This window comes from Budorcas taxicolor, chromosome 8, assembly GCF_023091745.1.
Source record: "Budorcas taxicolor isolate Tak-1 chromosome 8, Takin1.1, whole genome shotgun sequence".
In the NCBI taxonomy this organism is placed as follows: Eukaryota; Metazoa; Chordata; class Mammalia; order Artiodactyla; family Bovidae; genus Budorcas; species Budorcas taxicolor.
The window spans coordinates 5085209-5108054 of NC_068917.1; the positions used below are offsets into that span (position 1 = coordinate 5085209).

The window sequence follows — 22846 nt, forward strand, 5'->3', positions numbered from 1 at the left end:
GGGGCTGAAAATGAATTCAAGAATGCTGGCATGATGATGCCGTTATCCTAACCCGTCTCTGCCCCTTCAAGGATGGACAAGTCAGCCATGCAATTAACAGGAGTGGGCCTGGTGGGGCGACCCCCACGACCCTCATGCTTGCTGCCCTAACACAAGCACTGGGGTCCCCTGACGTCCATGGTCCATGGCAGCCACGGCGGGAGCCCCCCGCTCCCCACCTAAACAGATTCCTCAGGCACCTCTGTCTCCGCAGGTGACATGCCTTCCAGACGAAGCAGCAGCTGGCTTGGAGGGGGACACTGCTTAGACTAAGAACAGGGCTTTCCACGGGCAGTCTGGGCAGATTCAAGTTCATGGTCTCCCTCCAACCTCAGCTGAGCTCACCCAAAGGCTCTCAGAATGGGACGGGTAAACCTATTTTTATTTGGCTATTAAAGTGCTATTCCTGGGCAAGGTTTTTTTTTTTTTTTCTTCTCTCAGTTTTACAACAGCAGCTTCACTGGAAATGAAGACACAAAAAAAGCAACCGATGGAGACAGGCCTGGGAAACGACAAACATCAGGAGGCTGGTAGCTAGCTGCTTTGGAATGTTAAGATGACTCGTGGGAATCGGCCCTGACACCAAAGCCTTCGAGGTAAAAGTCTGGGGTGTGTGGGGGAGGGGGGAGAACAAGGACAGAGTGGTCAAGGGAGCGGACCCGCAGGAACAGTCAGCATTCAAGTCACAACGCCTGGGTTATAAAGCGACAGTGATGGGGCAAAACTGAGAAGAAAGTGCAACAGAGCCGCGGAGGGATGGACTACAGCTGCTCCCTTGGCAGACCCCTTTTTCAACAGGAGAGCAGCGCCCTGTGCCCCGGACAGGGCTGTGAACTCAGAGTCTCCGACAGTCAGTGTTCTCTGCCAAAGGGGCAGCTGCAGTTAAGGTTATCTGGCGGAGAAGAGCCTCTGAGGTTCGTGTCACGTGGACAGACACCTGCCCAAGGTCACCACCCCCGCTCCCCAGATGGTGCTCGCATCCCCCTTGGCTGGGGGTCGACCGGGGCGTGCGTGCGGGGGCCAGACTCCTACCTACGACCGGCGTCTCCGGTAAGGCTTAGCGGCGAGGGCGGCCTGCATCTGTCCCGAGGGGTGGCCCTGAATCTCGGGGTGTGCATAGCTTCGGGGTTGGGGGGGGGGTTACACTGTTAGACATGGCTTTCATAGACGACATGGGTGCTCCCGTCCCGCGGCCTGGCTGGCTCCGCGGCCTCCAGCAGACCAGGCGGCAGGACGCGGTCCGGCACCTCGACGGGCGTTGGTTCCTCGGAGGTCAGCGCCGCCGACGTGACCTCGGTGGAGGGCGCCGCGGACTCCGGGGAGCGCTCGGCCGACGGCTCGGTGTCCTCCTCCTCGTCTCCGGGCTCCAGGGACCCGGCGGCCTGGTCGTCCGAGGGCTCCCGGCGGGCTGGGGGGTGCACAGACACCTCGATGGCGATCTGCTGGGGCTGCTCGTGCAGCGACGAGGCATCAGAGTCAGCGTCGGGGATGGTGTAGACCTCGTCCCCGTCGACGGCTGCGGCCTCCTGGCCCTCGGGCGTGTGGCGCACGAAGTTCTGGTGGCCATGCTCATCCAGGCCCACCACCTCCATGAGCTCCTCCACGATGGTCCTGCAGTTCATGATGAGTGGGGGCAGCGGCACACTGCGTGCCAGCTCCTCGATGTAGCGGGCGAACTCCATGGTCTTGAACTGCGTGACCTTGGCCAGCTCCAGCGTCTTGGCTGACGTGATGATTGGGATGCGCTTAGCGATCTCGAAGGCCTTCTGCAGCTTCTCAGCGCCCTCCGTGCGGAAGAACTCGTTGATGGCCTTCTCCGTCTTCTTCAGGTGGCTGCTCATCATGCAGAGGCGGGTGACATTGAGCACCAGCACCACGGCGAAGGCCACCAGGCACACCACCATGTAGTACACGCCCATGTCGCCCGACGTGAAGACCACCCGCAGCGTCACCGTGTTGTTCACGGTGCCGTGCACGTTGGAGGCCACGCACGTGTATCTCCCTCGGTCCGAGAAGGACACCTTGGTGATGTTCAGGAGGCCGTCATGCATCTGCCACTTTCCTGCGGGAGAAGGAGGACAGGGTCAGCCGGGCCCTCTGCTCCCCACAGTGACCGGTCCATGTGGCACTGTGTGTGCCTCACACCACTCCGGAGGCTGGCGGTGAACAGAGAACACCCCCCTCCACCACTGATGGTGTGCACGGTGAGCTCTGAGCACACCTCCCACCACCAGATCTGCTGCTGCTGCTGATGGGGACAGTGAATGGTGACCTCGACAGATGGGGAGAGGAAGAGCCCACTTAATCCACAGACTCAGGAAAGAGTCATGAGCACCAGCCCATTTTATAGCATGGAGAAACTGAAGGAGGGGCCCTCTAACCCCCTCTCAAGGGCACCAGTTAGGAATCAGTTGGGCTAGATGCGAGTTCAAGCCCAACAAGTTGGACTCTGAACACCAAATCATACTGTGCAATTCCACATTCTAGAGAAAAATTAGAAACACAGACAGTCTGGAAAAGCACTGTGCTGTTATGACTAGGGAATTCCTTAATGTGGCATCTGATTTTCTCACCTGCCGGTGAGCATGGCACTGCAGACACTGCAGAATATACGTTCACTGGAAAGTTCTTGTTTATAAAGTATAAAGAATATAAAGTACTTTGGGATCAACCTGAGAACTAGAGTGAAAGCGTTAGTCACTCAGTCCTGTCCGCCTCTTTGTGACCCCATGGACTGTAGCCTCCCAGGCTCCTCTGTCCATGAAATTCTCCAGGCAAGAATACTGCTTGCCATGCCTTCCTTCAGGGGATCTTCCCAACCCAGGGACTGAACCCAGGTCTCCTGAACTGCAGGCAGACTCTTTACCATCTGAGCTGCCAGGGAAGTAAATCAGTTAAATTATAATTGTTTACCTGGGTTTCTCATATTTGAGATTGAAGTTATCCTCAGTTGATGGAAACATGACTTATTCATTCAGACTCTACAATGAGCTACATTGTGGAGATTCAGAAGCTGGGTGTGAATAAATATCAATTTGGTTTGGCTTTGCAAATAAACAATAGACCCATCAGGTTGAATGGAGAAGGAAATGGCAACCCACTCCAGTATTCCTGCCTGGAACATCCCATGGACAGAAGAGCCCGGTGGGTTACAGTCCATGGGATTGCAGAGTCAGGCACGACTGAGCAACTGAACAACAAAGCAGGTTGAAAGCAGGCCTCACCCCATGGAGAATATTGAAACAGAGACAAACTCTTTCCTGTCTGGCCCGGAAAGGATCCAGCACTACCCTGGGAATCAGGTTCTTAATCTGAATTAATCTTTGCTAGGAGAAGGCAGTGGCACCCCACTCCAGTGCTCTTGCCTGGAGAACCCCATGGACGGAGGAGCCAGGTAGGCTGCAGTCCATGGGGTCACGAAGAGTCAGACACCACTGAGCGACTTCACTTTCACTTTTCACTTTCATGCACTGGAGAAGGAAATGGCAACCCACTCTGGTGTTCTTGCCCAGAGAATCCCAGGGACGGGGGAGCCTGGTGGGCTGCCGTCTATGGGGTCGCACAGAGTCGGACACGACTGAAGCTACTTAGCCGCAGCAGCAGCAGGGGTTCATCCTTCATCTGCCTGTGTACCCGCCGGTCTAAAGACCCGACCCCAGAGCCCCGGGAAACATGACCCTAGGTCTGCCTTTCAGGTTTTGGGTCTGAGCCTTCTGCAGCCCATGCCATCTCCCCAAGATGGGCCCTCAGAGACACAAGGCTGGGCCTGGCCCTGGGGGAGTTCTGAGAGCTGGCGGATATTTCCGTAAAAGCACTCATGTCCCCAAGTGAGCCAGAGAAGCTCTCCTGAGAGATGGGGTAGCTTAACTATAGTTTCCTTCCAAGTGTCTGTTATCACATTGCATTTTTGTTTGTTTCGTCCCCCTCTGGCATAAACTTAAGCCTAATGAGAGGTCTGATATTTCCCCAAAGCAACTAGAAACTGTTTAAAAAAAAAAACAATCTGTGAGCATTAAAGTGATGAGGGTCCCCAGGGAGTGTGAGACAGGAGACAGCCTGCATCACTCCAGGTCCTCTGCCTCAGGGACCATCCTCAGGGAAGCTGGCTGGAGCCGTGGGGGCCTGCAGCACCCCCACCCCTCGCTGGCCTGGGGAACCTGGTGGGAAGCCTGCCATAGAAGGCGCTGTCACATTTTCTGGAGCAACATCTGTGGAGAGGGGCTCTTGGCGTCCCTGAGCACCCGGCTTCTAACAACTTAGCCAGTGTCCTCTCTCTGAGAGTAGAAGATGCGGGAAATCAGGTGGATTCCAGTCTCCTGTGAGCGTGCGTGGACAGACCAACCTGTACCCCCTCTGTGAAGCCTCCCCTTGTCCACACGGGCAAGGGCCAGCCTCCTACCCTGTCTATTCACTCCTTGAATATCAGGCTTCAGATGTGATACAGCAGATTTATCCAAATATAAAATCATCTGAGCAAGGGAAATGATCAATTTGATCTTCCTGACCCAGGGATCAAACCCACATCTCCTGTGTCCCCCTGCGCTGGCAGGTGGATTCTTTACCAACTGCACCGCCTGGGATCACACCAGACCACAGCAGGCACAGAAAAAGAGAACATGTCTCGTTGACTGAAGGTTTATGACAGACAGGGAAGGTGCTGAGCTCAAGAGAACTACAGAATCTATCTGTGGGAACTTCTCACACTGACCGTTCTCACTTCGGTAGGAAATACAGCAGCAGGACAGGAGAAGGTGAGGTTATTTGCATGGGGAACACTTGGGATCAATCTGTCCACCTCCTACCCTTTCATCCCCACTCCCTCTGTGGAGGAATTATCTACGAGTTCAAGGTCAGAGAAGGAGGAACCTGGGTGTAGGAGACGAGGAGCAGAAGAGAGTGCTGGAGTCAGGAGGCAGGCGCCTCACGGGAACATAAATGGCTTTCTCCAAGCATCTCAGCTATGCTTTTAGTGATGGCTGTATTCTGTCATAGAAAAGTGAAACGCAGAAATGCATACTAGTTACAAGACACCAACACTTTATTGACTAGTCAAAGGGTTTCTGAACTTGGATTTTATAGTTATCTTCAGGGATGTGTTCAACTGTCTAGTTCAGTTCAGCTCAGTCGCTCAGTCATGCCTGACTCTTTGCGACCCCATGGACAGCAACACACCAGGCTTCCCTGTCCATCACCAACTCCCGGAGCTTACTCAAATTCATGTCCATTGAGTCGGTGATGCCACCCAGCCATCTCATCCTCTGTCGTCCCCTTTTCCTCCCACCTTCAATCTTTCTCAGCATCAGGGTCTTTTCTAATGAGTCAGTTCTTCTTATCAGGTGGCCAAAGTATTTTGGAGTTTCAGCTTCAGCATCAGTCCTTCCAATGAACACTCAGGACTTTAGGATAGACTTGTTGGATCTCCTTGCAGTCCAAAGGGACTCTCAAGAGTCTTCTCCAACACCACAGTTCAAAAGCATCAATTCTTCGGTGCTCAGCTTTCTTTATAGTCCAACTCTCACATCCATACATGACCGCTGGAAAAACCACAGCTTTGCCTGGAAACTGTCCACCGACATGTATTTATCGGGCCTGGGCCCAAGCGATTCAATGCAGATACAGACTCAAACACGTCAGAAGTTCCTAGTCACAGGTCAAAACAGGCCCCGTCTGCAGAAAACACAATTAGGTGACACCTGTGGTTCGTTTGGGGGAAACCAGTGGGATAGTCAGTGCATAAATTGTTAGTTTCGTGTATATTCTGCTTCTTAGCCCAGAACAATGGGTCCTTAGAATAACACCTATTGTGGACTTTATCCAATAATGAACCTTGTTTATTCTTGAAGGCTGAAGCCTCACTGTGTGATAAAGTTGACGTCTTTAGAAGGACAGCTGTCTTTTTTTATCTTGTTCATGCATTCCGTCAACAAGCCTTAGTTTACACATCGTCTGTCTCCAGGCTCCCTGACAGAGAAAGCAGATGCAAGGATGAATCAGACACGACCCCTGGCTGCAGAGACCAGTCATATGGAGAGAGGGACGCAGACTCCCTGCCAAGCCAGGGTGCGTGGCACGTGCCCTGAGTGGATGCTGCTGGACGGGAGGGTGCGGTCCTGGGTGGGGCTGGGGCTGTGGGGAGAGGAACAGGAGGAGAAAGCCCTCCAAGGCCAGAGGGGATGATGGGACATGTGTGAAAAGGAGGGGAGCCCATGTGCTGCAGGGGCAGAGAACTGCAGGCAGAGGCCCGGCCGCCCCACCTCTTCCCTGGCTCTGAGCCCTGGTTCAATCAGCGGAGAAGACCTCGCGGTCCAGATGCAGATGGTGGCGCGTGGGGGGATTTTAAATTAAGGGAGATGTCATTTCAAATCAGGAGGCAAACAACAGTGGGACAACTGATGGCCTGTTCGAAAAAAAAAATAAAGTTAAACTCCTAGTTTACTGACACATGAAAATAAATCCCAAGTACTCTGAAGATCCAAATGTAAAACATAACGTGAAGAAGACATGAAAATATTTCCATGGCCTTGGGACAGGTAAGCCTTTTTCAGCATTTCAAGAATCCCAGAAACTGCCAACAGACAACCCTGATGGATCAGACTTCTCCCCAGTTAAAAGTTCCACACTATGATATATGTTATACTAAAGTTATAAGCAAATGATAGAGTAGGGGAAACTTCTAGAATATCTGACAATTGCTTAGTAACTAGAAACCATGAAGAACTCCTACGTGTGTGTGTGCTCAGTTGCTTCAGTCGTGTCTGACTCTTTGTGACCCCATGGATTGCAGACCGTCAGGCTCCTTCAGGCTCCTCTGTCCATGGGATTCTCCAAGCAAGAACACTGGAGTGGGTAGTCAGTCCCTCCTCCAGGGGACCTTCCCAACCCGAGGATCCAACAAATCTCCTGTGCCTCCTGCACTGGAGGTGAGTTCGTTACCACAGAACCACCTGGGAAGCCCGAAGAATGCCTAAAAATCAAGGCAATAACCCAGAAGGATAAAAAAGAAAAAGAGGTGGGGGGAAAGGACTTGGATGAATAAGTCACAAAAAAATGGAACGCAGGTAGCGCCTAAGTACACAAAATCACTTGTGGTTAAATCATAGCAAAATTTAAAGAAATTCAAGTAACTTTTAAAACAGGTAACTTTTCCACCTTGCTGCAAGGCTGGTTTCTGGAATCTACCAAAGTTCAAGATGAATGTATCTGTTACCCACTTCTAGGATTCTTGAAATGCTTCAAATCAGGCAGGCCTAGATCTGATCAGGAAAATATAACTGAATGTAAGAAAATCAAGGGCATGGAAACATCTTTTTAGCATCTGTCTTCTTGGGGACACAGTTCTGGAAACTTCCTCCCAGCTGACACCCTCTGGGCAAAGCCGACATCTGGGTCCCAGGCCGGGAAAGTGGCTGACTTTGTATTGCTAGTCACCTTGGGGCCTGGGCACACAGAGGGCGAGTCACTCAGGGTGGCACAAGCTCACATCCACAGAACTGGGTCAGGGGACCAGTCCAGCAACTAGAGAAGCAGGTCAAAAGCATCGTGTGGTGACAGCTAAAACCCAAGAAATGCCACAGTACATGGGATACCATGATTCAACATGACAGGTCAGGAATAACACCCATGCCAGCACCTTCCAGTCAAATGACCGCTGGACAGAACCAGAGTACCAACCTCTCCCGGAAGTGAAGCAGCTTGAGAAAGGTGACAGTACAGAGATGACAGTACATCTCCACGGAGACGCTGTAAGCACAGTTCTCCTCCAAACCCATGTCTGCCAGAACCCCCATCTGTCCAGCCATCCTGAGGACCACTCAGCATCAAAAATTATCATGCCCAGGAAAGCATTCAGTTCAGTAGCTCAGTTGTGTCCGACTCTTTGCAACCCCATGGACTGCAGCACACCAGGCCTCCCTGTCCATCACAAACTCCTGGAGCTTACTCAAACTCATGTCCATTGAGTTGGTGACGCTATCCAACCATCTCATCCTCTGTCGTCCCCTTCTCCTCCTGCCTTCAATCTTTCCCAGCATCAGGGTCTTTTCTAATGAGTTAGTTCTTCACATGAAGTGGCCAAAGTATTGGAGTTTCAGCTTCAGCATCAGTCCTTCAAATAACACCCAGGACTGATCTCCTTTGGGATGGACTGGTTGGATCTCCTTGCAGTCTAAGGGACTCTAAAGAGTCTTCTCCAACACCACAGTTCACAAGCATCAATTCTTTGGTGCTCAGCTGTCTTTATAGTCCAACTCTCACATCCATACATGACTACTGGAAAAACCATAGCCTTGACTAGATGGTTGTTGGCAAAGTAATGTCTCTGCTTTTTAATATGCTGTCTGGGTTGGTCATAACTTTTCTTCCAAGGAGCAAGCGTCTGTTAATTTCATGGCTGCAATCATCATCTGCAGTGATTTTGGAGCCCCGTCCAAAAATAAAGTTTGCCACTGCTTCCCCATCTATTTGCCATGAAGTGATGGGACCAGATGCCATGATCTTAGTTTTCTGAATGTTGAGTTTTAAGCCAATTTTTTCATTCTCCTCTTTCACTTTCATCAAGAGGCTCTTTAGTTATTCTTCGCTTTCTGCCATAAGGGTGGTGTCATCTGCATCTCTGAGGTTATTGGTATTTCTCCTGGCAATCTTGATGCCAGTTTGTGCTTCCTCCAGCCCAGCATTTCTCATGATGTACTCTGTGTATAAGTTAAATAAGCAGGGTGACAATATACAGCCTTGACGTATACTGACATGAAAAGCATACACACTAGCATGTGTAAAATAGAGAGCCAATGGAAATTTGCTGTTTTGACTCTGGTCACTCAAAGCAGGGCTCTGTAACATCCTACAGGGGTGGGAAAGGGGGAGGAGGGAGGGAGGTTCAAGAGGGAGGGGACAGATGTACACCTATGGTTAATTCATGTTGATGCATGGCAGAAATCAAGCAATACTGTAAAGCAATTATCTTTCAGTTAAAAATAAATTTAAAAAATTAACATCATGATACAAAGCTCTTAGAATGTCCCTTAAATTATTTCTTAGAAGGAAAGGATCTCTCTTTTTCCTTGGAGAGGTCTTTCTGTGAAAGGGTAAACCACTAATGTATGGTTCATCTACTCATGGATAGGAGTAGATGTGGTTTAGTCCTTAGCTCAGTTCAGTTCAGTCCAGTCACTTGGTCATGTCTGACTCTTTGCGACCCCATCAACTGCAGCACGCCAGGGCTCCCTGTCCATCACCAACTCCCAGAGTTTACTCAAACTCACGTCCATCGAGTCAGTGATGCCATCCAGCCATCTCATCCTCTATCGTCCCCTTCTCCTCTTGCCTCCAATCCCTCCCAGCATCACAGTCTTTTCCAATGAGTCAACTCTTCGCATGAGGTGGCCAAAGTACTGGAGTTTCAGCTTCAGCATCAGTCCTTCCAATGAACACCCAGGGCTGATCTCCTTTAGGATGGACTGGTTGGATCTCCTTGCAGTCCAAGGGACTCTCAAGAGTCTTCTCCAACACCACAGTTCAAAAGCATCAATTCTTCGGCACTCAGCCTTCTTCACAGTCCAACTCTCACATCCATACATGACCACAGGAAAAACCATAGCCTTGACTAGACAGACCTTAGTCGGCAAAGTTACGTCTCTGCTTTTGAATATGCTATCTAGGTTGGTCATAACTTTCCTTCCAAGGAGTAAGCGTCTTTTAATTTCATGGCTGCAGTCACCATCTGCAGTGATTTTGGAGCCCCCCTAAAATAAAGTCTGAAAGTGTTTCTACTGTTTCCCCATCTATTTCCCATGAAGTGATGGGACTAGATGCCATGATCTTCGTTTTCTGAATGTTGAGCTTTAAGCCAACTTTTTCACTCTCCTCTTTCACTTTCATCAAGAGGCTTTTTAGTTCCTCTTCACTTTCTGCCATAAGGGTGGTGTCATCTGCATATCTGAGGTTTTTGATATTTCTCCCGGCAATCTTGATTCCAGCTTGTGTTTCTTCCAGCCCAGTGTTTCTCATGATGTGCTCTGCATATCATGTCCATCTCTTTAGTGACTCCATGGACTGTAGCCCGCCAGGCCCCTCTGTCCATGGGATTCTCCAGGCAAGAATACTGGAGTGGGTTGCCATTTCCTGCTTGAGGGGATCTTCCTGACCTGGGAACTGAACCTACATCACAAGCGTCTCCTGCATTGCAGGTAGATTCTTTACCACTGAGCCACCGGGAAAACCCTGATAGGTGGTCTGAGAAGATTAAGTTTCTGCTCACAACCTCATTTAGACATGCGGGATCTGTCCAAACAAGGAGGTTATTTTCATGAAATCAACTGAGACTTTCCAGGAGGTGAGGGTCCTGATAACGTTTACACAGAGAGAAAGGAAGTGCAAACACACAGTCGAATGATGCTGCACTGAGTCCACACTTATCTGTAATTGTGGGGCCTATTCTCTAGTTTGTGAAATAGAGGAGACTCAGGGAAGGCATCCAGCCTTTCTACAAAACAGAACTGAATATGAACGGAGCCCCACATGAATGTCACGGGGCTTCTGCAACAGGTGTGAGCCACCCTTCCCGCCTCCCCAGAGCCCAGCCACTGCAGAGACCCAGGGCATAGACACCGCAGCAGCCAGGCCCCCGTGCCCCTGGGTCCCATCCTCCTGAGCGGCCTCTTCAGCCAGTCCTGGGGCTGCTAACAAGCTGCTTCCTACATCACGTGGGGCTGAGGAGCCTGGGATCATCCCGGCTTAGTTCAGCTCTCTGCTCAGGAAGGGGGGGAACAGGGGAAGGCTCAGGGTGTACACAGCCTGCTGTTGTGCTCTGCTTTAAAGAATCAAGAATACCTGAAAGGAAGCCATCTTTTCATTTCCTGTCAAAGGAAACATCTGACTCGCCAGCTAATTCAACCTGATAATCTTCATTTTTAAAAAAGTGCCAACACACCACTGCATGCAGGCTGGCAAGAGTCGCTTCTGAGAGTGCCCAGCACTGGGTGGAGAGAAATGACTTCCCGTTTTGGTATCTCGGCTGTCCTCATCTGAGAGTGATAGGGAAGGGTCTTCCCACTGCTCAGAGGGAGCACCACTCTGAAGAAACACTACAAACGGTGGCCCGTTAGCAGGCTGGCCTCTGACATGATTCCTTCTGGAAAATGAACCAAAGTACTGCTCTCACGGGAAACTACATTACGGGTTCTCACAGATGACTTAACTGACTGTGGAATGATTCTTTAGAGCCTTCTTTAGGTGGGGCCAGGGTTTCTCCAGTTGATGATGGACAGAGAAGCCTGGTGTACATGGGGCTGCAAAGAGCTGGACATGACTGAGCAACTGAACTGAACTGAACTGAACTAAGGGTTTCTCCACTTGGGCTGGCATGTTGCGTCAGATAATTCTTTGCAGGGCTTCGCTGGTGACTCGGGGTAAAGAACCCGCCTGTCAATGGAGGAGACACGGTCAGGAAGATCCTCTGGAGAAGGAAATTGCAACCCACTCCAATATTCTTGTCTGGGAAATCCCATGGACGGAGGAGCCTTGCGGGCTACACAGTTCCTGGGGTCTCAAAGAGTCAGACATGACTACCTGACTGAGCAACACCACTTCTCTGTAGGGGGCTGTCCTGTGCGTTGTGGGATGTTAAGAATATTCCTGGTTTCCACCCACTAGATACCAGTAGCGTCATCTCCCCCTCCCTCCTCTCTTGCCCTGTCCACGACTACCAAAAATGCCTCCAGACTTGGCTGGTACCCTCTGGGTGAGACAATCACTGGCTCCGGCCAAAAGAAAGTATACTGTGTGCATAACATCCCCTAAAGCATCCACACGCACTGCTTTCTCCACGGCCGGACCACATGGGGGTCAGTGGGCCTCTGCACACAGAGGGAACGTGCCGGGAAGGGGGAGGTGGCTGATGGAAGAGAAGGTGCCTCCCTTGCCACTACAGTGTCATCTCAAGATTTTAAATGACACTTCAGGGATAGACATGCTTTTTATTTTTTAAGGTTGAGAACTTGAGAGAGTGAATCAGAAATTGCTCAGACAATTATTTCCTTTCTTTACAAAACACACTGTCCTATGAAGCAGAGATAGAAGCACTGGGGTCTTGACTGTACAGAACAAGGGTGAAGTGACCGCTCACAGTGACGCAGCTGCCGTTTACCGATGTCGTGGTGTGTTCTAGGCGCCACGGTTGTTGTTCAGCTGTTAAGTCATGTCCGACTCTTTGCGACCCCATGGACTGTAGCTCGCCAGGCTCCCTGGTCCATGGAATTTTCCAGGCAAGAATACTGGTGGGTTGCCATTTCCTTCTCCAGGAGATCTTCCCGACCCAGGGATCGAATCTGCATCTCCAGCATTGCAGGCAGAGTCTTTACCACTGAGCCACCTGGGAAGCCTCTCCAGGTACCATACGGAGCATCTAATACATCATGGAAGGCTCACAACCCTGCCTGGAGGTAAAAGAGGATGATCTCTGCTTTACAGATGGGAAAACTGGCTCCGAAAAGTGGAGGAACTTGCTCAAAGAGCCGTCATTGTTCGGTTCTGCTGAATTTCCAGTGGTATATTTGCAATTACACAAATTTTGTCTAATTTTGAGGAGTCAACTTTTTAAACCTCAAATGTCTAACTTACTAAAAGAAGAATTCAGTGTAGCACTTTTAGGGGTCCACACACGATTCCACGCTCCATCAGAGAGGCAGACAGTGATGTACACTTGCTGCTGTGGGCACTGGCCCCTCCTGGATATGCTGGGGTGGCGGAGATTCACTCAGGTCTGAAGACGTGACCAGCACAGTTTCCTGCGGTCCCTTGGCAGGAGGAGGTGAAAGCATCTCAGTTCAGTTCAGTTCAGTTCAGTCGCTCAGTCGTGTCCGACTCTTTGCGACCCCATGAATCACAGCACGCCAGGCCTCCCTGCTCATCACCACCTTCCGGAGTTCACCCAGACTCACCACGTCCATTGAGTCAGTGATGCCATCCAGCCATCTCATCCTCTGTCGTCCCCTTCTCCTCCTGTCCCCAATCCCTCCCAACATCAAAGTCTTTTCCAATGAGTCAACTCGTCGCATGAGGTGGCCAAAGTACTGGAGTTTCAGCTTTAGCATCATTCCTTCCAAAGCATCTCACAGGCTACGAAAAACATCTGCAGGAGCAGAGGATAAAAACACCAGAGCTACGTAAACTAAACCAAAATTCGTAACAATGAATTCTACAAAGGTGGGGCAGCCATGAAAGAGCTGTGAGCTTCATATAACTCGGCTCAGATAACTCTGGGCGTGTTTATTTTCAGAGATAATTCTTAATTATTTTTGGTGACAGAATGCTACAAGAGAATGGAGAACAAATCCATGGGGAAACCTAAAACCTCACTTGAAGTAAGAATTTCCAACATAACTGAGCCAGGCATGATTGCCAGGCTTATACCTTTTCTGGAGCCGACTTTCTTGAAATGCTTGTTATTTATCATCTGATAAAGGTGCCAATGTGCATTTTCATGGTTTAAAGTCAGAGTAAGAAACTACAGCAAAAATACAGTGGATAATTCATACCTGAAATAACAGGGGCATTTTTATAACACTTTCTGGCACTTATATATGGCTACTCACCTGTAGCAAAAGAAAAACCGAAAAAAAGGATATTTTGTGGCCATTTGTGCTTGCTCACATTATTGGAGCTCTGGGTTATTTTTGTAAAACGGTGGATCACCTCAAACATGTCCTTTGCATGCCTGCTAAGTCGCGTCAGTCATGTCTGACTCTGTGACCCCATGGCCTACCAGGCTCCTCTGTCAATGGGATTTTCCAGGCAAGAATACTGGAGTGGGTTGCCATTTCCTCCTTCAGGGAATTGTCCTGATTGAACCCGGGTCTCTTTCATCTCCTGTGTTGGCAGGTGGGTTCTTTACAACTAGCTCCACCTGGGAAGCCCCAATGTGCCCTTCGGTGAACTCCAAAAAAAAAGAGTCCCCCAGAAACAGATCATAGAGTGGCCTCTCCTGATCTGTGGGACTGAAATGACAACACGAGGGACACAAAGCAAGCCAGCTGCTGCTCCCACCAGCAAGAGGCAACAACCCGTGCCTTCTAGGACCCGCAGGGCTGGCACCAGGAACAGCTGTGTCACTTTCTCAGCACCAGCAAGAAATGGAAGTATTAAATACTCCTGGAATCCCAAAGCACACATGGTGGGCAACTCATCAAATGGTTCTGAACACACCTGGGTGTATGCATGCTTCGCATGTGCATCACGGTGGGGCCCTAGCACTGCCTCTTGGTGACGGTGACGGGGCTGGTGCACTGACCATCCAGCCTCTCATCTGTTCTGTCTGGTCAGGGGCTTTCACCACCCCTTGCCTGCCGAGACCTGGAGGAGGAGCAGGTGCTGGTAGGCACAGAGGGAGAATAAAGCCCAACCTGGCCACACCCTGCTGAGTACTGTCTTCTCCATCCCCCTGCTTCTCAATCCAGACCCGTGAGGATCAAGGCCACGAAACCTCATGCCCACTGTAAGGACCAGAAACAAATTGGGCAACACGGTACAGGGCCTTAGTCAAAAGGCGTGGTTGTTAATGGGAGTTACGCTCATCTTGCTTGATTTCAGCGGTGGTGTGTGGCTCAGTGGTAAAGAACCTGCCTGCAGGAGATGCAAAAAATGAGGGTTCAGTCCCTGGGTTGGGAAGATTCCCTGGAGAAGGGAATGGCAACCCACGGCAGTAATCTTGCCTGGAGAATCCCATGGACAGAGGAGCCTGGTGGGCTGCAGGGTCCTTGGGGTCACAAAGAGTCGGACACGACTGGGTACTGAGCACAGCGCCAGGCAGCAGTGCAGTGCACGCACGTAACTAACGTTCTAGGCTGTTAGCACTGTTCCCACACTGTGGCAACCACCTCTGTTGAGTTATTAATGAAATACCACTCCATGTAAACTCCTAGCTGATCAGCCCAGAAACTGAAATCTATATCCTGGTTAGAAGGTGGACATCTTCCTGTCATAAATGAAGACTTCAAGACCTTGGCTCCTCGAGTGGCACACTGATGCTCAAATTTTATGCTGAGGATAAACGTTCCACTTCCTCTGTCTTGCTCGGCAGTTCTGAATATTACCCCGTGTTACTTGTGTCCTGAAATGACTGTTATTATGTGAGGTAATCACTAGAGCTGAGCTGGCACGTTAAGTACCAATATCACAAGTTCTTCTAAAAAATCTAGTGTGTTTTTCCTCATGAGGCTTTAGAATAGCCAAGGGATTTGTCAGCACGAACGCAGCTACAAATAGGACCGGAGGGCTCTGGAAGACGAGCCCTGAACCTAGCGTCTGTCTTCAGGCCACCGGTGTCTGCTCCTTCCACCCCCGGTGCCCACAGATGGAAGGGAAGTGACCCCAGGTGACTCCAGGGCATTCAACCACCCAAAGCACAGAGAGAGACATGAGGCACAGGTCCACTTGCCGAGACCGACTGGACACCATCGAGATCTCCTTGGAGTGGTCAGTACGACTCCAAGACAGACCTTGAAACATCACTGCTGAAGTCCAGGCCCACTCTGTGCCCATACTCTCCTCTCACCAGGACACAGGTCTCAGAGTCCCCGCCATGGCCCTCTATACTGGGGACCACCTCTGCTCCAGGCTTAAGGGGGCAGCAGACTCAGTCTGGAGTCCCTGGTCACTTCAGTGTCCTTGGAATCCCTAGCCCTGCAGAAAAACCCTTGGGGTCCAGGACTTGAATATGTGCACGTTGCCATGGTTACCGTCCCCTCACAGGTGTGACGTCACTTCCTCCTGACCTGCAGTGAGAGGAAGGGGCTGGGCTGTTCCGTCTGCCCACCATCAGTATGGATCAGCTCTGTGACCAGAGTAGTATCAGCATGGAAGGTTCTGGCCACAGCTAACGACAATGGGCCCAGGGAAAAGCCACGTAAGAGAGGCGCTTGGCCTGTACAGTCTCCAGGGCTCCTTCTAGTGGGCAAGATCTCTGGCCCCATCATTGCTGCTCCCTCTTGCAGCCTCCCCCCCAGCTCCTGGCCAACAGTCTAGAAACTTCAGCCAGGCTGCCAGGAAACAGATGATCTCTGGCTGCTAGCGAGAAGCTGCACAGAGCCTGCTTTCAAAAAGCGTGACCTTGAGGGTCTTCCCTGGGGGTCCAGTGGTTAAGAATCCACCTGCCGATGCAGAGGATATGGGTTCAGTCGCTGGTCTAGGGAGATCCCACATGCATCGCAGCAACCAAGCATGTGCACCTCAGCTACTGAGCCTGAGCTCTAGAGCCCACGTGCCTCATCTACTGAAGCCCGTGGGCCCTGAGCCTGTGCTCCAGAGCAAGAGAAGTCATCACAGCGAGGAGCCCGTGCCCTGCAACTAGAGCAGCCCCTGCTTGTGCAACCAGAGAAATGCCGCACAGCAAGAGACCCAGCACACGCAAATAAGCAAGCAAAATGCTTTAAAAAAGCATGGCCTTTAAACCCGTTTAACGATAGACAACTGCTACATTCCATGAAACAAAGGAAAACTCCCTTATGAATGAGACACGTAAGGAAAACCCACTTTACATCCACCCCTACAGCAATTAGTATGCATTATACTGTGAAATTTTAAGAGGCTTTTTAAAAGACACTAATGCTTGCCTTTTGTTTTCTGAGTCAAGAGTGAAAAAAATGAATTCATTGCTGCTGTGAATCCTTAAGGGTATCTGTTTCTCTCTCTTGCCCGAAAAGAACAAGACTCAAGAAGATCTGAAACAATGTGAGCAAGAACCAGAGACGTCTGGGGCACCCACCCGACCCCTCTGGAGTAGCGGGATGGCCTACCTCCCCCTCGATCCTCCTCATTTTCCTTCAGCAGTTTGCCCGCCGAATTGTACCACTTGAGCTGGGGTTCGGGAAGGCCGTAGACACTGCAGTTGATCAAGGCACTGTTCCCTTCCTTGACGATGATATGGTCAGTTCTGGCAACCACCACGGGCGCGGAGCCCACCGCCACGTCGGTGCCGTTCAAAGTGCTGCTGGTCACACTGCTGGCGGTCGCCAGCGTGGACACTACGATTAACAAGGGCACAGGAGGCAGGAAGCACGCAGGCAGATGTCTCTTCACTCCATCCATCTTCTTCGCTTGTTCTTTAAGGCGGCAGAGCCAGCCGGCCGGGGGAATCCTCTAGTGGGTGGCACTCTGTTCACAGCAGGCCAGGGGCCAAACCTGGCCTGGCTCCATGGAGCTGGCTCCTGATTAAAACCCTGTTTAGAAAAAAAAATGCATAAATACTAGCATTCATACTTTAAAATGATTATTTATAATATGTTAGAAGCCCAGTTAGAACACACATCTGGCTAATTTTTAAATAGCACACCCAATATGAAGTTGTTTCAAATGTTCATGGAAATCATGATATACGAGTTTGTTACTTCTGCTACTGAAACATAAGACTCCTAGCAAGAACAGCGTAATTTTATATCACACGACCTTGCAGGGCTCAAAGGTCCCCTCAGTCAGCACCGAGAGGCCTCCTCCCACCCCCAACCTGTCCCCTCGTGGACCCTGGGGTGCACTGGGTGCTCGGAATCTCTCTCTGCTGCTGGACAGGCGCTCTGCCTGCTGCAGTGCACCCCGGGGTCTGCCACAGCGGGGTCTGCCACAGCGGGGTCTCCCCCGACTGGGATGCCCTTCCCCTTTCAGGCAACCACTCCAGGCCCTCTGGCCCTGCGACGCTCCCCTCCGGCCCACGTCACTCACTGAACTCCTTTGTCTCCATCTTCACGTGCCTCCTGGGATGTAGGGTGTGACATGGTGGGTGGCTGCACTTGTTCACCCAAGATCTAACCCTCGCCTGCTGCCCTCCCCTCCATCTCACCCACTAAGCACATGGCCACACCCCGGGGCCTTTCTCCTCTCCACATTCTGAATTCTGAAGTTCCAGGTCATTCTGAGGTTCTCAGTAGCCGTCCTGCCCTGCACCCCACCTGCTCAGTGCCCCCTCTGGGGAATCTGGTCTCCCAACTCCCCTCAGGCTGCCCCCACTGCCCCGGCCAGCACCCGGGCACACAGGACCCCCCTGCCCCCTACAAGACCGCATCTTCCTGCCAGCATCCAGCGGGATGCAACCCGCCCCGGGACGTCCTGGCTCCCACCGCAGAGGCCCGCACAGAACTGGGGATGAACTGCACCCACGACATGCTCGCAGAAACACGGCACATCGCCGGCCCAGCCAGGATCCCAGCTTGCGGGTCCACCATCCTCTTCCCTCCACGGTCTCTCCAGCTACAGAACCAACACTGTGGCCCAGTGGTGGTATGGCCTGCCCCCCACAGGGTGCAGGGCTGAGTCCCCTCGTCCGCCCCCCACCCACTGGGGAGGCCTCCTGCCTCTCAGCCGCAAGCCGTCAGCTGCCATCAGCTCCTCTAATGGGGACCCTCGGTGTCCACCCGCTCTCTGTTGAAGCGGATCCTGCTCACATCGCCAGGCTCTTCCTTAACAGACCCGTGGCAGCTGTCCCTGTGACAGCGGCTCTCCCCATCCTCTCCTCCTGTGTGGTCTCTGTGCCCCAGCCCCCACTGACGGTGCTCCCCGTTCTCCCCCAGTCCCTCCACCTCCCACCCGAGCCCCCTCTGGGCCAGATTCCTGGTTCTGACCCCCACCCTGCGACCAGCACCACCCACAGCCCACGCACTTCCTCACCAGGATGCCCTGTGGTGTCAGTGCCCTCAGACCAGCTGGTCAATCTGCCGAACAGGCTGGGGCACCGTCTATGCAGGAAGGCGCAGGGACAGTTCGCAACCCCACCACCACCCTCTTCCCCTCCGAACGACCCTAACACCACACCGTGAACTCCACCTGCTGAATACTGCTTGGGCGGGCCCCCCGTGTCTGTGTCCTCTGAGGGCCCTCCCTGGGGGCCTCCGTGTCCCTCCCCTAGGAGCGGGGAGGGAGCCTTCTGGGCTGACCGCCGGCCTTCAGTCTTGGCCCAGGTTCCAGGCCGACCCCTCGAGCCGCTCTAAACACGAGCCACACGGCACCCCTGCTTTCTGTAGCAAGAATCTGCATCTTTGCACTGCTGTGCTACACAATCTGGATTCCTTATCCCTTCTATTCAAAAAGAATTACTGAACATCTACTGCGAAAGTGAAGGTGTTGGTGGCTCAGTCGGCTCCGGCTCTTCGTGACTCATGGACGGCAGGCCCCCAGGCCCCTCTGTCCGTGCGGTTTCCCAGGCAAGAATACTGGAGTGGGTTGCCATTTCCTTCCCCGCAGGATTGAACTCATATCTCCTGCACTGCAGGCAGATTCTTCACCTTCTGAGCCGGCAGGAAATACCTACTAGGGGCAGACGTTATTCTAGGTCCCCGAGACAGACGAACAGACAATACAGATCTTTCCTGTGGAGATGACATCCTCATGGGGAAAAGCAGAGTAAATCCCGTGCGTATAAGAACTTCGGATAACCACACGTGCTTTGAAAAACACACCATGATGCACCTGAGTGCCAAATGAGGCAATCCTGGAGAACTTCCCTGAGGGGGTGGCCTTGGAGCTCTTTGGGAATCACCCAGGCCCCAGAAAAGGGCATTCCAGGAAGAGCCAACAACTCAAGCAAATGGGGCACTGCCAGGTGTGTCAAAGAACTGGACGGGTCCAGACCTCCTAGGGCTCTAGAGGACAGAGTAAGGAACCTGGATTTCATCAGACATTCACCGAAAAATGTTAAGCAGGGGAGAGAGAGGATACGATTTCTCTTTTAAAATCAACTTTGCCCGTGCTCAGCCACATCTGACTCTTTGTGACCCCTGGACCGTAGCCTGCCAGGCTCCTCTGTCCATGGGATTCTCTAGGCAAGAATACTGGAGAGGGTTGCTATTTTCTCCTCCAGGGGTCTTTACAACTCAGGAATCAAACTCACATCTCCTGCGTATACTGCACTGACAGGCAGACTCTTTACTGCTCAGCCTCCGGGGAAGCCAGAAATCAACTCTACTGCGCTGCAATTGACAAATTTAACAAAGTACCCATTTGGGGTATGCATTTTAATAGGTTTGGGCAGATTTACACAGCCATGTAACCACCACAATACACGAGATGCGGAATGCTTCCATCATGACCAGAAGCACTCTTGCGCCCCTTCCAGTTTTAGCTTTTCCACGGACCCACTTTGGTTACTTTGTACGTGGTGTGAGGAAGGACCAAGGTTCATTTCTTCCCCATAGGGGCATCCAGCCGTGTTTGCACCATCTATAGAAAATACCCTCCTTTTTCAGTGGCTGGCCTTGACCCCTTGTCAAACACAATGAGTCTGTTTCTACACTCTTCCTGCTCCACTAGTGCTGATGTCTTTCCCGAGGCCAATACATTCCAGACCGTACTGTCAACCTCGTCTTTGTCTCTGCGGAGTCTGACATGTTCCCCGACACTTTAGATGCCCAGTGAATTGCTGAATGAATGAATCTGTCTTCAAAAGTAGAAATTATCATTCTAACTGTGTGGATAAAAACACTGAAGAGGTACCGGGGATGATAAGGCAGCTTCAGGTCACAGATTTCTTCAGTAGGAAAGACACACACACTCCCCACAGGGCTGGATGCCTTCCTGTCCTGGACAGCCCACACGTGACTCTCCAGCAGCAACTAGGGGGCCCAGGATCATGACACGTTACCCCCTGAGACTACGGTTTTCTCTACGTGGCTCATCTTGTGGTTTTCTTTCAGCAGGAGTTATCAAGCTGACCTGCTTGATAACATGGGCCAGGTTTGACAGCAACTAGGCGAGGATCCCAGGTCTAACCCCCCTGACAACCAGGCTGTCGGTTACTACTGGTAACAGACTGATTAGTAAAGACTTACAAGGATTTATGATCACATGTATGTCAAACATGCATTACTTGGCTTGATAAATAAAAATTACTAATACAATGTACAAAGAATCCTTCACTGAAATTAATGCTTCTTGAGTTTAAGTTATATCACGTCTTGTTTTCAGTTCTGTTGAACACATTGTGACTGCCATCCCACCACTGGAAATCATGACAAATGATTTCCAGCCATGGTTCCTTTGAAGGAGCTCAGATCTGAGAGGTGCGAGCACCGTGGACAGCACCTGGGGTCACTCCAACTCCCTAGAGGGAGGCGAGGGCAGATGCTGACAAGGACCTCAGGGCGAATGAGAAAGAAGTCATAGCAGGAGACAGGTTCTCATGACTATGTGCTGTAAATACACCACGACTTTTTTTTTTGCAATTAGAGAAAATGCAGTAAATGCAGACTTTAAATATAGTCAAAGCTATGTTTTTTCAATAGTCGTGCACAGGTGTGAGAGCTGGGCCATAAAGAAGGCTGAGCACTGAAGAACTGATGCTTTCAAATTGCAGTGCAGGAGAAGACTCTTCAGGGTCCCTTGAACTGCAAGAAAATTAAACCAGTCAATCCGAAAAGAAATTAACCCTGAATATTCATTGGAAGGACTGATGCTGAAGCTGAAGCTCCAATACTTTGGTCACTTGACATGAAGAGCTGACTCACTGGAAAAGACCCTGATGCTGGGAAAGACTGAGGGCAAAGGAGAAGGGGGAGACAGAGGATGAGATGGTTGGATAGTACTGCCAACTCAATGGACACCAATTTGAGCAAGCTCTGGCAGACAGTGAAGGACAGGGGAGCCTGGCATGCTGCAGTGCATGGGGTTGCAAAGAGTTGGACACGACTTAGCAAATGATCAACCATGGGTCTGAGAAGCATGAGCACCATGGACAGAGCCTGGGGTCACTCTGACTCCCTGGAGTTGGGGGAGGCCTGTGCAGACGGTGACCAAGGACCTCAGAGAGAAACAGAAAGAAGACATAGTAGGAGAGAGGTTTTCATGCATATGTGTAGTAAGCACACTGACATTTTTTTTTCTCCCCTGCAATTAGGGAGAATACAGTAAATGGGAGACCGCACTAGGCTTTAAGATACATAAATCAGAGGTACTTTCAAACAAAGGCTGGCCACCTGGTTTCTACTTTCCAACACACTGTGCCGGCGAGGACAAAGAGGAGACTACTGTCCAATCATCTTCCGATCATGTCCATCAGTGTTCCGGGCTAGAAACACACAACTGTTCCGGACTGGCATCTGGTTCCCTCAGAGACCTTACCAGGTAAGGGGCTGAGGCATCCCCCCACTCCCATGCAGGCCAAGTAGGGAGCCGACTCATCCCTCCCCTCCTTCCCCATCTGAAAAGTCACTGAGGCACTTAGAGAACAGAATGTGCCATTGATGGGCTGTTTGTGATCCAGGAGTTTTTACTCTAAAACTCTCTGTGAACATTTACTTTTGAAAAGAAAGCATTTAATGCATGTGAATGAGTTAACAGTTTTTAATTAAGAATTCACCCTATTTCATGCCATGTCCTTTCAAGTTCAGATTTTTACAAAAGTATCTATTCTGTGCCAGGCACACTGCCACAGACTTGCGGGGTCAACATGCCATAGAATGCAGTTATGGGCCGCGTCTACGCACAGTGGCCTGCGGTGAGAGCCAGCAGTTAGTTCAGCGTGCTCTGCCGGTGCCGGAGCATGGGGGTGGGCTGGCGACACTGGGAATGGGTATTTGCTGTTGGCCTCCCCAGTACCCCGCCCCACTCCAGCTCTGCCCCCACCCTGGGAGTCCTGTGGTGCAGACGCCAGTCCTAATTGTCCCAGGGCAGGTACAGCTTGTTCCAGACTCGCTGACACCCCTCCCACACAAGACCTTGGCTTCCCAGGGACACGGGGCAGCTCAGCAGAGTCTCCTCCCTCCCCAGCACCCAAGGTCCTGCCTCCTTCCTTCCACACCTGCTCTGCAGCCACACTGGGGTGGAAGCCCCAGGC

General features: G+C 51.3%; 1 protein-coding gene across 1 annotated transcript; it reads right to left on the bottom strand.

The window, feature by feature from the left end:
- Window positions 1-1187: 1187 nt before the first annotated feature.
- Window positions 1188-17118, bottom strand: MFAP3L (microfibril associated protein 3 like). Its single transcript, XM_052645342.1, has 2 exons — window positions 16827-17118; window positions 1188-2101 (listed from the first exon to the last, which is right to left on the bottom strand). The coding sequence occupies exons 1-2, from the start codon at window positions 17116-17118 to the stop codon at window positions 1188-1190; spliced, it is 1206 nt and encodes a 401-aa protein (XP_052501302.1).
- Window positions 17119-22846: the final 5728 nt, after the last annotated feature.